General features: G+C 40.1%; 1 protein-coding gene across 2 annotated transcripts; it reads left to right on the top strand.

The window, feature by feature from the left end:
• Nucleotides 1–785: 785 nt before the first annotated feature.
• On the top strand, nucleotides 786–11,881 carry clta (clathrin, light chain A). 2 transcript variants are annotated; one of them, XM_044345958.1, is made up of 7 exons: nucleotides 786–1,073; nucleotides 2,176–2,204; nucleotides 4,006–4,123; nucleotides 4,431–4,542; nucleotides 6,540–6,593; nucleotides 9,088–9,123; nucleotides 10,668–11,881. In XM_044345958.1, exons 1-7 carry the CDS (start codon nucleotides 896–898, stop codon nucleotides 10,837–10,839), a joined length of 699 nt encoding a protein of 232 aa, XP_044201893.1. In that variant the 5' UTR covers nucleotides 786–895; the 3' UTR covers nucleotides 10,840–11,881. The 2 variants fall into 2 exon arrangements, with proteins under 2 accessions (XP_044201893.1, XP_044201894.1); XM_044345959.1 differs by lacking the exons at nucleotides 6,540–6,593; nucleotides 9,088–9,123.
• Nucleotides 11,882–11,970: the final 89 nt, after the last annotated feature.

Genomic DNA, 11,970 nt, shown 5'->3' with positions numbered 1-11,970 from the left:
TTGAGACTGTCAGAGCTGTAAATAATTTACCACCATGGCATTATGTTTTGGCTGGATACAATAACTGTTGCTGGTGTGCCTCACCAGCTACATGGCAGAGTGGCAAAGAAAAAGCCAAAATCCCATGACATCTCTGCTTGACAGGAAATTGTTAACCATGAGGCCAAAATTAAGCTAATGATCACTAAGCCAACGATTTGTGTGTAAGCCAAACACTGCACATCATCAGTAAGCACAACCATGAAGCATGGTGGTGGCAGCATCATGCTGTGGGGGATGCTTCTCTGCAGCAGGCTTGGAAGAATTGTGGAGGTATTAATGGCGATATAAATGATACCCTGAAAAAAAACTGCCAGTTTGTGCAATAAAACAGTACTGTTTTGATGGATTTTTATTTTAGCATGAAAACCTAAAGACAAAACACATATAATATTGTATATTTTTATTTGCATAAAATAACATCCATGTGCATAACGTTACTATGCATACATATATATTAGGATTTTTAGTTGAGCAACATAACTGAATATCTCTATATATTAAAATACGGGCCTTATAATGATATTAAATATTTTTCAGTTGAATCTCACCTAATCGCAGACTGCGGTTTTTTTCTCAAGTCTGACAGCACGTAGCAGGTCATGGGACCCGTATGCAAGAGGGTTTAAAGATTTGATTGGTCCAATTTTGAGGCAGCGTTTGTACGATTGGTGCACTGTACTATCAGTCACCCATTCTGGTTTCTGATTGGCTGATCATCTGTTTCCGCTTTGCTAGCATTTACTACTTTTTTTCCCGTCCTTCTTCTTCTTCCCGTTGAGCTAATCGGTTTCGGTCAACCGTTACACCTGCTCGGGCTTTCTCGTACTTATTCTCCCACAAAGTACACACAAATATGGATGATTTTGACATGCTCAACGCGCCCGCTGCTGGAAACGGCGTTGGTTCGGAAGAGGACCCCGCTGCCGCTTTCTTGGCCCAGCAGGAGAGCGAAATCGCGGGGATTGAAAACGACGAAGGCTTCAGCATCCTGGACAGCGGAGAGGTCCCGTCGTCGCTGGGAGACTCCACCGGTGGGTGACTGCTGTGGTCTAGTGACGGCAGTTTTCTTCCATTGAACATTATCTACATTTTTTTAGCTATAATTGAAGGTGATTTTGTATGTTGCTAAACCACAAGTGTTCCGTTAAACGTTATTTTGGTCCTAAATGGACACTGAAGTTGATGCTCTTCTAGCCAGCTTGCTAACGTTAGCTGAGCTAGTAAGTTAAATTAACTACTCTGTCTATTATTGACAAATGTTGCGTTACAAGAACACGACTAAAAGAAAACTCTGAATGATTAGTTAATGTTTGTTATGTGATGATGCAAGCTCTCGATACTGTTTCTTAAATGAATGAATGGTCACTGAAACAATACCCACTGTACCTACAAATTATATGTAATTTATTTTAGCCTAAAATACACAAAATGTGCAGTACATTTCACTCACTAACTAGTTACTGTATATCTGAACAGGCTGTATATACTGTACATAACCACCTATTATATGTATGTAAAGTAACGTCATTTTTACCATATAATGCTTATCTCAGCACTTCTTGCACTCTTCACTTCTTTACACTATGTGTATCCTGTCAACAGTCCACAGAAAATGTTTCACCTTTTATGTAGTCATTATCTGACGATTCTTGTGTTGTTATTCAGTGTAAGTTAAGTACATTGAAAGCCGCTAAACCGGAGTCATATTCCTTGTATGTGTAACATACTCGGCCAATAAATATTATCCTGAATCTGAAGCTGTGATAACATCAGTCAGTCATTGCTTCTTATCAAGCTTGACTGCTAGCTGGCAGCGCTACACGTAGCCAACATTACAGCCACAAGAGGAAACTGATGGAGCTCAGTGACCTTTGGTCATGAATGCCTCATTTCCTTGAAGCTGCAGCTACGTTGTGGTTCAGCATTTGTAGCTGCTGGTCAGAAGTGCTGACATTTCATGTTATGAAATATGCGTGCATGAAAATCTTGAGGATTCAGCAGTAGTAAAGGTCTAGTCATTGTAGACCTTTTGTTTCTTTACAAACCTTTTTTTTTTTTTTTTTTTTTTTACCATTTCTGCCATTTGATTTGCCTGCTTGATTTCTAACAGCTATTTTCATTGTATCTTTCTAGATGGAGCTGTCAACGGAGAGCTCCATGAGGTAATAATTCTTCACATTGTTTTTGTTCTTGATAAATTAACTTATAAATAGTTAAATTACTCATTGCTACTGCTCTCATGTATTGCATGTATGAATGAGGGGACTTTTTTTGCTGCCTATTTGTGCTCACAATGTATACATGTCATTTTCAAATCAAACTGCTTTGATGGTTTGGTTCATTTTGGAGAAAAAAATGTTGTCAGAAGCTTTCAACAGAGTAGCTTACTAGGGGCTAAGCTTGCCTCGTCATACTTTTACGCTATGAAATCAAGTGAAATGTTGAGCTTTTGCGTGCTGTCTCTTAGTATCTGTGTGTGTGTTAGTCTGTTGTTGATGTTATTGTTTTGATAAATGGTCAACTGGTACTGATAAAGTAAGATTTGTTTTCTTTATGCGGCATTGAAAAACCAAAATGTTGCCAAGTGAAAACATTTGATACTGTAAGCGCTGACTCAGCCCGTGTGTTCATAGTTTTGATCATCATTTCTATCAGTGATGATAACATTGTTCTCATCAACGTAGTTGCAGAAACCTGGAACATGACAATCACTAAAGCGAAGTCATCCAGGACAACAAACACAAGCAGTCGGACAATCAGACATGTAAACAAGTCAATAGTTAAATCAGATTATCAGAAAGTGGAAAAACTGAAAGTGATCCACCTGAAATGTCAGTAATAATCCCCCATCGCACAGGAAAACTGTGTGTGTGCACGGTACAGTCCAGTAGGTCAGAGTTGAAGCAGGAAGTCTGTCTGTAAGTCGTCATGGATGTTTACATTTGTGATTTTAAGATGGACTGGGAGACTAGTCTTGAGCTAAAAGAGATCCAAACAGACAAATACATTTTGCTTGTGTTTTCTCTTTCATAAAAGCTCAAGTTATACGAAAGCACCTTGCATTCAGCGGTTGAAAAACATTTTTAGACGTCATAACTGGTAATTATGTCTTAAGTATCTGATAATTATGAGATCAGGATGTTGGTGTTAAACTGTAATCTGTGACCCATCAGATTCTGCAACCTGCCGGTGTTACACTGTGTTCTGTGACCTGAGTAGGACTTTCAGCTTCATTGTCACTACAAACATTTTTATATTGTTCTAGTTGTTACCAAATGGTTCCATAGTGTTCAGATAGGATTACTAATTGTACATGTGTTCATGTGTGCATGAAGCATCTCGTACTATGTGCTCCTGATCAAACATAGCGACTTCCTGTAATTATGAGATGTTATCTCATAATTATGAGACACGGAAGTCATAATTACACGATCCAATATATTTTTCCTTTGGTAAAGGCAAGTTACTTAGTGACAATATCATAATTGCTGATGGCCAAATCTACAAAAATAAAACCTAATAGACTAGAAGGATCCTTAAAGTGAGTAAATGAGATTTGACCAGGTGTCTTTTTTCATTTTACACAACAGTTATGCAGCATTCTTTATGTATAAAATGTAAATGTTATGCCTAATATTCAAGTGATGGTGCGGAAATACTTTGTGATTTCAGTATCAGCCTCAGAGGTTTAACTATCTGGCTGTTTGAGCTGCTTCAACTTCCTTTTTCCTGCGCTGTCATTGCAACATTGCTGCCATGTGCAGTGTAAGGACTTCTTCCTGGCAGTAAGAGAAGCTTAGCTGATAGAACCTGAAGTGGGCTTGATTTGTTTTTTAAGAGAGCTTCTCAAACAGCATACAACTAATCTGTGACCAAATGTTTCTTCACCATATATACGTAAATGTCATTGATGAAATGTTTTTATGCAGTAATGATAAAAAATGATCTCTGCTTGTTTCTCAGGAAAGCAACGGTCCATCAGACGCATATGCAGCAATTTCCAGCGCAGACCAGCTGCAGGCCGAACCTGAAAGCCTACGCAAGTGGAGGGAGGAGCAAAGAGAGAGACTGGAGATGCTAGGTAAGCACAAACTGGAGGAATGAGACAGACAGCATTGGGTCTCTGGGATGTGACAAGTGGAGGTTTATGTCATTTAGACTTATGCCAAGGGCTCAAGGTCCAAACCAAGGAAGTCTTTTTAATAGTATGTGTGTCTGTGTGTAAACTGTCAGTTAAAGAACACTCGTGTTAACATTCGCTGCCAAATCCAACACAGTAATCATGATCTCTTCCTTCCCCGATTCCTGTTATTTATTACGTTACCTTATCTTCCATCTGCCTCTTCACTTCTTTATTGTTCCTCTTCTCGCTCATCTCCTTCCCCCAGATGATAACTCTCGCAAGCAGGAGTCTGAGTGGAAGAACAAGGCCAAGGTGGAGCTGGAGGAGTGGCACGCCAGGCAGAACGAGCAGCTGGAGAAAACCAAAGCCAATAACAGGTAGTGACTTCAAAGAGGGGGTAGAATCAGGGACACGGCTGATCTCTCTGTAATTAAAAACACATTTACAGTTTGTGTCTTGGCAGAAAAAGTCAAAATGATGATATGGAAGATGCACAATAACTCACAATCTCGAGCAAAGTTTTAAGTGAAAATGATATTAACAGTTGATAGTAGGCATTCAACCCAGCTGCCAGTGAGCATATAACTGAATACTAAGATTTATTTCAGAGTGTATGGGTCCCCTGAACCTTTTTAAAACATAAACTCAGAAAGTCTGACTCAGTGCGATTCCCGGAGCCGGGGAGAGCAGCAGGCCTACGCCTCAGACATCAAAACCTTCTAAACATCTTCAAATCTTATTAATGCAATAATTTCCAAAATGACCACCAGCACACTCATTAGGAGGCCTGAATTTAGTGATGGAGACCATAACGTCTCATTGAAGAAAAATACAGACTTTCTAGAGAGAATTTGAGACCTTTTTGAACGGAAGTCAATCGGAGCCAAAGATGTTCTTTGAGCCGGCATCTTCAGCCTCAAGTCGTGGTAGTCGCCCATTGGATGATATCACAGCTGTATCGTAGCATCTCATGCTGTGACACGCTCATGTACATATAAATTCTTTTCTGGTGGCGTTAAGTCAAAGCCTTCACCAGCTCAACTGACCAGGAAAAACAACAACTCAAACCTCTACAATCTCTTATCTTTCAATACAACAACCCTGCAGCAAAGATTTCTGTGTTGCGGCGTTTGTCTCAGTTTCAGTTCCATTGGTTTGTAATAGCAGCACACAGCACTCTAACTGTTCAGCTTAAGCATCTGAAGACCTCTACTTAAGATAAGGCTCAAATTAGATGTGTCTATACATTTAATTTAATGAATAAATCAACTATCGTATTGTGTTTTTTATTATAATATATTTACTCTACCTTTTGCTCAGTGAATTGGCAGCGGTGGAGGACAAACAGCTGTCTGCCAGATCCCCTGACAGCGGGCTGGCTTTTCCACTGCTCTCCTTCACTTGACTGTGTGTTTGGCTTCCTGTTATTTTTAAGTGTAGCACAGTGGCTCAAGAGAGTTTATCTCATAATCACTTTAGTAACTTATATAAAGCCACTCCATAATACTGACGAGTTGTTTTATCATACGGTTGTTAAACATGTACTACCTTTTTTAGGACGGACTAAAAACAGCGTGGCTGGTATGTTTGTGCCACCAGGTAAACTCATCACTGGATGTTGAATTGCTAAAGTTTCTCCTGCACTGTAACGTAGCCCTGCTGCTTTATGAATAATAAACCACCAGCAGCCATGGCTCACTACTCATCTCGGCTACCCTCTGTGTCTACTTGGTGGAAATCTGGCATGACTCCTCATTCGGTGTGGAAGTATGGTTCCCATTTTACCAAAAGGAAACAACATATTTTTATGAATCTACGGCTTGTTTTCTCAACTAATCCATAGTCACTTGTACACATGTCTATCCCCCTAATTTACCAGCAATCAAAGTGCATTAATATTACATGTTTTGTCTTGCCAACAGTCAAATAAAACCCTAAAAGTATTCAGTTAATGATATGAACCTAAAATGAGCATTTAAGAAGCCGTAATAAGCAAATACTTTACCTTTTATCTTATAACCACAGCTAATGATTAAAAACAGATTTGTAGGCAAAAAAGGAGTTTTGATCCTGTTTGAATTCATTCTCTGACTTTAGTGTAATTTTGTTGCAAATCCGACGTGCTGATGCTGTTTTTCTGCAATTAGAGATTTCAGGGGGGTGGACGCCAGTCAGTCTCCCTGAGCCACTGACGTCCCCCCCAACGCTGCGTTCAGAAGTACTTCCAAAACCTGAGCCTTTGATAACTTGCCTGAGCTTATTACTGTGTGGTAACCTATAATGCTTGTGTTTCCATCCTCTTCTCCCTTTTACCGCTGTCTCTCTTCTCTCCTGCCTTCTTGCTGCTCTGTCGTTTGGGCGGATGTTTGTCCAGGGTGCTGGATGAAGACTTCTACAAGCAGCCCTTCTCTGAGCTCATTGGTTATGTGTATGTTGCTCCAACTAACATCCTCCTTTTTTCATTTTTTTTTTTTTTGTTTTCTTCATCGTCATCAACTCCCAGAATCTAACCATCGACATCTTATGCATCTCATTAGTTAGACCGTTAGTTACCCCTCCCTGTGTTGCCATGTTTTAGTTCCATCTTTAGTTTTTTTTTAACATTTACTTGGATTGTTTCTCTCATCATCTAGCTTGTAGTTATTTTTTCCAAATTTCAACTGCAGTAATCATTTCCACCTCATATGTCTGCATGTCATCTGTGAGTGGACGCCTGTCAGGATATTTCAGAATGACTGCATGCACACATACACACACTGTCAAACTCCTCAGTCACATCCATAGAAATCAATCAGGTTCTTTCATAATAACTGTGCCTGTGTGGATTTATCAATCATCACATACTGTTTCTCTTCAAGTCATTTCGGCGAAACATTTTGCAAATACATTTCATAAGTTTCCAATGATTAACACTTGCTGACATTAATTGTATGAACTCTCCCAGAAAGTGTTTTGCTTTTACTTAACACCCTTATTAATGTGATTTTTTTTTTTTTTTTTTTTGCCCAAATTAATCTACAATAATCTGTTGTTCAGAAGTAGGATGCTTATAGATTCGTTTGAAGCAATTGTGTTTACGTCCCAATCACCTCAACGTTTTTTGTTTTATCTTGAGATGTTGTTTGTAAAATTAGAAATTGGCAGAGTTTTACTTTGAATCTCCTAAATACTCGCCCTAACTTCCCATCCTCAGCCGCTCACTGGTGTAATGACGAGGGCCATGAGCAGAACAGGAGTTACGTCTAGTGTGTGTAGGTCTAGTTGTATCTCTTTCCGATCTCAAATAAATAGTGTTATTTATAATTATTAGATGTTATTTTTTGCCATGGCTCAATAATAGTAAACAGATGATTTAACAGATGATTTCAGACATATAGTTTTCTAGCTTTATGTCTATGATTTTGCCTCTTAAATCGGTCTGCAATTAATGCCCAGGTAGCCTTTAAAATATCAGAATTTGATATGAAACTTGCAGATGTCTCGACTTGTTATACGATTAGCGTGAGTCCAGTACTCGAATGTACAGAAAAGATCTGAGTAACGGCACCACTGGCCACGTCATGGATACACAACTGCTTCAAACTGAACTGTGTTCATGCTTTTATTAGAATATTAGCTGCTGTGTAGCTCCTGCTGTCCTATAGGATGACATGCTGATTTGCCCAGCCAGCTGTCCAATAGCCTGAGCTGTGCAGCCTTTGGTTTTACAGTCAGATTACTGGGGAACATCCGTCAGCCTGCATTGTGGTGTACACAGCTGTTTCAAGCTTATTCAAGAGGGGAAACGTAACTCTGAGCAGCGTTAGACTTGTACTCTGTTATAAAATAAAGTTGTTTTTTTTATAAACGTATATCTGATGGATATGATGTGTGTTAGGGCTGCACGATTTATCGTTTCAGCATCGACATGGCAATGTGGGCATGTGCAGTAGTCACATTGCAGGACGCGCAATATCAAGTCAGGCAAATTAGACAAATAAACTCATGTTGATGTGCTCTGGTGAAAGAGGTGCACCTTATCAATTCATCAAACAAACAGAGCAGTCGCCTACCACAACCTGAAAATGAGCGCTGCTTGTTTTGGTGTTAGATAAACTGATAAAGTGCACCGCTTCACCAGAGCACATAGTGAACTGATCGCTGTGCATGCAGAGTCTGTGTATCACCTGCCTGTAAACATGCACACGACGCGGCGACTGTCACAGATAACGTCACCTGGATGCTCTTTCAGTAGGCAAAGGTTGTTTTTTTTTTGTTTTTTTTTATGTATACACCTCAATGCAGCTCATGCAGCATATTGTCGGCTTACATGTGGAATTTCCTGTATACTATGGAACAACAGTGTCGATGTAGAACGACACAGAGTCACACGACTTCCTCCTTCATCCTGTTGGTGTGAATCTGACAGGAACTGCAGGGGCCTCATTTATAAACATTCAGCAAAGAAGAAGTGGGCTTAAACGATGTGAATGCCACCTCCTACACAAAAGTCAGGAAATAAAAAAATGTGAGAATGGACACATTTTTCTACAATCTCTGTAGACGAGCTTTTTGGACATTTATAGAACAGATTATTACTGTGTTTTGATTATTGAAAAAGAATCTGCTGTGTTTTATAAATGAGACCCCAGGCCATAACTTCCTTGCGTGTGTAGCTAAGCAGTAAATACAGCGGATTCCTTTCCATGAACCAAACCAAAGGCTGCACACTCATCATTTTATAGAACACTTTGGAAAGAAGAAAAAAAAGAAATTTAAAAAAAAAAAAAATGTTGCTTTTGCATGCCGGCTTTAACATCTGCATTTAGCTCATTTTTGTTGTCTTTCATTTCGTCCCCCTCCCCTCTATCTCTCTCTCTCTCTTCTAAATTCTGACTTGTGAAACTGTTTCTCCCTGTTTTCTTTTCCTATGCACCTTAAAGCACACACATTAACCATCCTTGCTACCGCCTAGACCAGTTAAGTAAAAACATAAAACCCCAGAACATCCAAATAACTGATATTTTTGACAGGGGACAGTGTGTTAGATAAGTATGCGTTGCACAGATGCTCAGTTTTACCAGGCCGACAGTTTAGATCCACTGCCTAGATAGAGGTTTGGTATATTGTCCCTTCTGTGGTGTTGTGGTCCCTCTAGTCCCTTGTGTTTTTGTAGTTGGTTGTGACAGTGAATGTTCATTGGCTTCTCATCCCCATTTTGCTTTGTGTACTGTGTTGTAGTTTAGTAGCTGAGCTTGTGCCTGCAGTTTTGGGGGGGTTGGGGGGGCAACTAGAAGAAGTAGAAAAAATGTACGGCAGTGGAATAATAACTGTTTGCGGGTGGGTTGGGATCAAGGCTTACATTTGTTTAGCCATAATCTGTGACTTGCATCTTAAAATGTCTTGTGATAGTGGCATTGATCCATTTTTAGTTGTTTACTCGTGTTTGTTGTTTTAATTTTTTTTTTACTTTGTGTTTTAAGTGTTTATGTGGTAAGCCCTGTAGTGAAACTGTCACTTTTTTTTTTTTTTTTTTGGTTTGATAGATGGTTTAAAAAAAAAACGCCTCAACCCTCACCAAGAAGAAGTTAATTGATCTCTTCCTACAAATATGACACATGAAATCAGAGTAAACCCATTCTTTGCCACCTCCCTCCTCCAAATAGCCTGCTTTTCAGCCGCTGCACAATGCATGGCTAAGGCCCAGTAGTGCTTCCAGTTCTTTTGAGATTGGTTAAAAAAAAAAAACAACCAAAACTTGCCACTGGTGTTCTTTTTAAATCAAGGACAAGTATACAGATGAGGTTATCATCTCTATACTTGGGTCTTGCAGAGGAAAGAGAACATTGTAAATATGCAGCCACAGGGCAAGTTGAAGTTTGTGGGTGTGGGTAAACTCCCCTCCCCCCCAGTTCTATCCAGAACTGCATTTTTAACCAACCAAAAAATGCTTACCAGACCTTAAAAAGACTTTTTCTAGTTTCTTTGTTTTTATCTTTGGATTTCTCATCAGTGTTTTATACGTACCTCCCTTTAACTGTCGTGGAGAGTTGAAAATACAGGTACTGCGATGTGTAAGCAGAGTTGGGGGCATGCCACCGGTAATGAAACTGTTGTAGCTTGTTTCTCTTTGTGGGCGTAAATAGACAGATGGATGTCTGTTTCTGTGTGGTGATTAGACCCTTCTGCCCTGAGTTAGACTCTGCTGAACCAACAAAGTCCCACTGAGCCCAAAAAAGGAGATAAACTGCAGAGATTTATACTGAATGGATTAGGGAAGAGGAGTATTTCTCAAATCTTGATTTTAAACAGAAATTTAAACTTGCATTTAATCCATCCAACCAATGAATCAGCCCAGTAGGTACTGTTTTCCATCAGAACTTGTGTATGTTGGTTGTCAGCAGAGGACTTTCTCAGGGTCGTACTGTACATGTACTGATGTGTATCTTGCCTCTTCCTCCACTGACTGCTATCTGTTCCTTGTCCTGTCCTCCTCCTCCTCCTCTCCTGTTGTTGCGTGCAGGGCGGCTGAGGAGGCCATGATTTCAGAGATGGACGAGAACAACCCCGGCACGGAGTGGGAGCGGGTGGCTCGGCTCTGTGACTTCAACCCCAAGTCCAGCAAGCAGGCCAAAGACGTGTCCCGCATGCGCTCCGTCCTCATCTCCCTGAAGCAGTCCCCGCTAGTCCGCTAGGCAGTGAACGTTGCTCACGGCGTCATTCCATATCATCTTCTATCACCACACACCGACAAATCCAACTACTGATGTCCCACATCTGTATTCTGAAGAAAAGGGCGTTTACACCCTTTCTGTCCATATCTATTTGCCATACACAGCCCTGTTTTTTGCTCTAGTGGAAGGATATAGCCAGTGATCATACCATCATCTGTCTCCTCCAGGCAGGGCTGTAGAGATTAGCCTCGAAGCACCAGCTCATCATTATCTGCCCCCTGAAGGGTTTTTACTGGTGCGCACCTCTTCCACAAACCAATTAAGACCTTGTAAATTCCTTTTTCCTCTTTAAATGTACTGAGATCAAGGCCACGTAGATCTACATGTTCTGTGGTCTTGTGTAACACTAGTGTTAGGGTGGTGAGTTGGGACACTAAAAGGGAAGGGTTGATTGATTTGTTTGGGCCTACAGCTACACTACAACCTGCTGCTTGTACATGGCCCCCCAAACAATATCATTCCCATGATGCTGTGCTCTAACTCTTAGCCTGTCAACCTCATGAATCCTCCTCTGACCTACGAGGGTTGATTGATGTTAAATGGTTTTATTCACCTCATGTTTTCCATCCTCTTCAGAATTTTTTTCTGTATTGTTTTCTTTTCTAAGGACCAAACTCTCGAGACAAAACTCCAAATTCAGTGTGTGTACTTTGAACTGTGTGTGTAGAGCCTGCTTGTGGCATATTGTGTTCAATTTTCCAATCTATGCATTTCCTTTTTGAAAAGCCTCTCCCCTCCAGCCAGGAACTGAACAAAGTCCAGTCATTACAATAAATGTGACCCGTTTGTATGTGTGTGTAAACCTCAACAGTGTGCGTGTATGTACTCTATGCGTGTACTTATGTACATATACAGAAGGCAATATATATACAGAATATAAAATGTTTGTCATTGAAATTAGACAGTTGTGGTTTTAAAGAGAACTAGATGTTAGCCAGCTGTTGCTTGACCATGCGTGTTCATTGTCCATTTGATTTCAATATCAGTAAAAAAGTGAATCAAAGTTGTCGTCCTGTTGTTCTTTAACTGGGTAATAAATGTTATGTGAATGTGCCAACTGGGAAGATGTGAGTTTAACTGTAAAACTAAATC

Source organism: Thunnus albacares, chromosome 3 (genome assembly GCF_914725855.1).
Source record: "Thunnus albacares chromosome 3, fThuAlb1.1, whole genome shotgun sequence".
NCBI lineage: Eukaryota > Metazoa > Chordata > Actinopteri > Scombriformes > Scombridae > Thunnus > Thunnus albacares.
Note: the sequence above shows the minus strand (reverse complement) of the source record. Positions and strands in the feature narration are given on the sequence as shown.

Coding starts and splice junctions, on each gene's coding strand:
- clta (XM_044345958.1), top strand. CDS start 896: ATGGATGATTTTGACATGCTCAACGCGCCCGCTGCTGGAAACGGCGTT. Junction 1,074..2,175: donor GTCGCTGGGAGACTCCACCG/GTGGGTGACTGC, acceptor GTATCTTTCTAG/ATGGAGCTGTCAACGGAGAG. Junction 4,543..6,539: donor AAAACCAAAGCCAATAACAG/GTAGTGACTTCA, acceptor ATGTTTGTCCAG/GGTGCTGGATGAAGACTTCT.